Raw genomic sequence first — 3463 nt, 5'->3', positions numbered from 1 at the left:
CAATCGAGGGATGTAAAAAATAAAATTTTTTAATAATAATTTAAAAAAGAAAGTTTACATAAAATCAGACTTAGGATATCCTTGTTCTTCCAAAAAAAATTTGCCTTTTTTGTATGACACTTTAAATTCTATATCATAAATCCTAAACTCTTAATTAAACACTCTCTTTGACAATAGTTTGAGAAGTTTAGCACTATTATTTGCAACATCGAATTACCTGTAATCCCATAAATATGCTCTATTTATTTGTAAGAATAACTAAAATGTTGTTCTTTTGCTATTATATGTTGATGACATGATCATTACTGGAGATAATAATGTTACTGATATTATTGATCTTAAAGCCTTCCTCAACTACTATTTTAAGATAAAAGATCTCGAATCCGTCAGTTGTTTTAGAGTCATAAAATTATATCATCTGATGAAAGTACTTGTCTTAAGCAAAATATGCTTCTAATCTTTTTGTTTGAACAGAGATTATAGACAATCACAAAAAAATTTATTCCTTTTGAGTCTAATACTCGTTTTACTCCTATAAATGGTGTGGTTACGAATAATTTCACTCTCTCTATAGACAATTAGTCAAAAATCTTGTCTAATAATTACATGACCAAACATTATCTATCATATTTATGTTGTTAATCAAATTTTATTCTCTCATACTTTGTATTCATTTGTCATTGTATATTTTATATTTTAATATTTATTTTATATAAATAATTAATTTGGCATATGGTTTTTTATACACATAACATGGTTACTGTAACACCCTACCATATACCATACAATGCTTAAGTCATAATTCAGAGATGATTAGTATCATCAATTCTGACTGGAGCCACTGGAAGCGTCAAATCTTCCCTTAACTGAACCGATTCAGGTTCTAACACATGGCTAGCATCAGGAGTGTACTTCCGAAGCTGTGACACGTGAAACACATCGTGCAGGTTCGAAAGATGAGGTGGTAGAGCCATCCGATACGCCACCGGCCCAATCCTCTCCAGGATCTGAAATGGACCAATGTATCGAGGATTCAACTTCTTCGCTTTAATCGCCCTACCTACTCCTGTGGTTGGAGTAACCTTCAGGAAAACATGATCTCCTGCCTCAAATTCCAAGGGCTTCCGCCTCTGATCGGCATAACTCTTCTGGCGACTCTGCGCCGTAAGCATCCTATCTCGGATTTTCTTGACTTGTTCAGTGGTCTCAGCTATCATTTCTGGCCCCAACAAGCATTTCTCTCCAGCTTCATACCAACATAGCGGAGATTGACATTTCCTCCCATACAATGCCTCATACGGAGCCATTCCGATGCTCGCATGGTAACTATTATTGTATGCAAACTCCACTAACGGCATATACCGATCCCAACTCGCCGGTTGGTCCAAAACACAAGCTCTCAACATATCCTCTAGTGTTTGCAATTCGGAGAAAGTCCTAATCTCCATTGGCCCCACTGAACCGAAAATATCACTCCGGAGTCCTTCTTCGTACTTAACACACTTCCATTCCTCATATTCTACCAGAGTCCCTTGACACATACGAGAGAATCTGAACAGCTCCTCAAACTTGTCAGTATACTCAGATACGGACATAGTACCCTGCTTCAGCTGCAACAATTCGAGTTCCTTGGCCGTCCTAGCAGAAGTCGGAAAGTACTTCTTATAGAACTCCTCTTGGAAGACACCCCAGGTGATATAATCATCACCCTGCTGCAGGAGACGTCGAATACCTTGCCACCAATGCAACGCTTCACCAGTGAGCAAATAGGTAGCGAACTCCACACGCTGCCCTTCAGGTACCACCCAAAAACATGGCTCCGCCGTAACACGGCAATAATCTAACCATCCGGCTCACGGTTAAATCCATAACCAGCCAATTCATTAACAATTACGGCCCTTCGGCCCATGGCACAACAAGCACTTCCACCGCCATCCTCCGCATCTCACATAATCATCCTTGATCCTCAATGATCATTCATTTTTCCCCTTGCTTCACTTGCAAGTTACCACATTCACTAGCCCTTTTCCTCATGCTAGGCATATCATAAGGATTCAAGACATAAGTGGTGAGATCGGAGGCTTAGAAGTATGAAATTTGGCTTTTAAAACTCAAAAATCAACTTTGGGATGAAAACAGGTCCACGCGTACGCGCACTCCACGCGCACGCGTGGATGGCCTTAAAACTCATCGACGCGCAAGCGTCATACGCGCGAACGCGTGGGTTGAAAAATATCCAAACGGCGTGCACGCGTCAGCCACGCGTACGCGTGGGTACTCTTGCGCCCCAGGTACAAAACTGGCACAACTTTGGCACAACTCTCGGAAAAATGGCTGGGCATTGGGTGCAGCACATTCGGCGCGCCCGCGCACATCACGCGCACGCGTGGATGGCGCTTCCTGAAAGAAGACCGGTTTGGCCCGTTCGGTCCAATCTTGATCCGATTTTTATAAAATTGGTACCGAAATTCTCGTCTCAATCTCCTCTATCACATTTAGCCATAAAAATAACATTTTTGGCTTTCTAGAATAAATTCTCATTTATGGGTTAATTAGCCATTAATTAATCGGGTCTTACAGTTACAGATTAAATTTTCTTGCAAAACTTCAACCAAACAATATAATACAATAATATAACATCAACAACATTCTCCTTATTATTCACATAATTAACCTTTATTGTTTGTGCCTCTAATTATGAAAATAAGAATGAGCATGAGCCATGAAACTTTTGCTCATATCCGCAAGGTAACTTGCTACAACCAATATGACAATGATAACAAGCATGAATTTGAGTGCAACCTCTCTGGTCGTTTCAGGTGGTAACTCCTGATCAATAACATCATCTTTATTATTATAGTACCCTTTTTTTGTGTCACTAAAATTATTAATATCATAACTATCTTCTGCTTTGGATGTGGCTTCACTAACTTTATCTTCTTCTTCAAAGGTAACTTTCTCTTTACCTTTTTCTTTCTTTTTCTTCATGGCGGGATCAAATTCTTCTTCTTCTTCTTCTTCTCGATAAGATTGAGGGATTTTCTTTGGCATTACTACGGTGAGAATGTTTTGCATGAAACTGCCATGAATGGCATCTTCGTTGCAAAAGGGTGGGAGTTTAATCTCTTTCTTGAAACGCTTCCATTTGGTTCCATCCAATAAGGGACGCTCCCCACTTATAATCATCATTCGAAGATGGTTTATCTGAATTCTTATTTGTTCTCTTTTAAAACCTGAAATTAAATACAAATTAAAATGCATGTGTTAAAGAATTAAGAGATAATAAAAAATTAGTTCAATTCAAAAAATTTAAAGATATTATGTTTAGTATTTATTAATTATTATTAAAATAATTATATAATTTTAAATATAATAAATATATAATTATAAATATTATATATATATATATATATATAATTATAAATATTAAATTATATAAAATATTATTATGTTATTATCTTCT

General features: G+C 37.2%; 1 protein-coding gene across 1 annotated transcript in view; it reads right to left on the bottom strand.

Moving 5' to 3' along the window:
* LOC107648357 (inactive protein RESTRICTED TEV MOVEMENT 2-like) overlaps positions 2635-3463 on the bottom strand; it is a 3726-nt gene continuing 2897 nt past the window's right edge. The window contains exon 2 of the mRNA XM_016352255.2: positions 2635-3233. Within this exon, the coding sequence (XP_016207741.1) occupies positions 2692-3233 (542 nt within the window). The 3' untranslated portion in view covers positions 2635-2691. The remainder of the gene's footprint in view (positions 3234-3463) is intronic.

The sequence above is a fragment of the Arachis ipaensis genome, chromosome B06, assembly GCF_000816755.2.
Source record: "Arachis ipaensis cultivar K30076 chromosome B06, Araip1.1, whole genome shotgun sequence".
Lineage (NCBI taxonomy): Eukaryota > Viridiplantae > Streptophyta > Magnoliopsida > Fabales > Fabaceae > Arachis > Arachis ipaensis.
The sequence above is the reverse complement of the archived record's forward strand: the minus strand, read 5'-3'. Positions and strand labels throughout refer to the sequence as shown.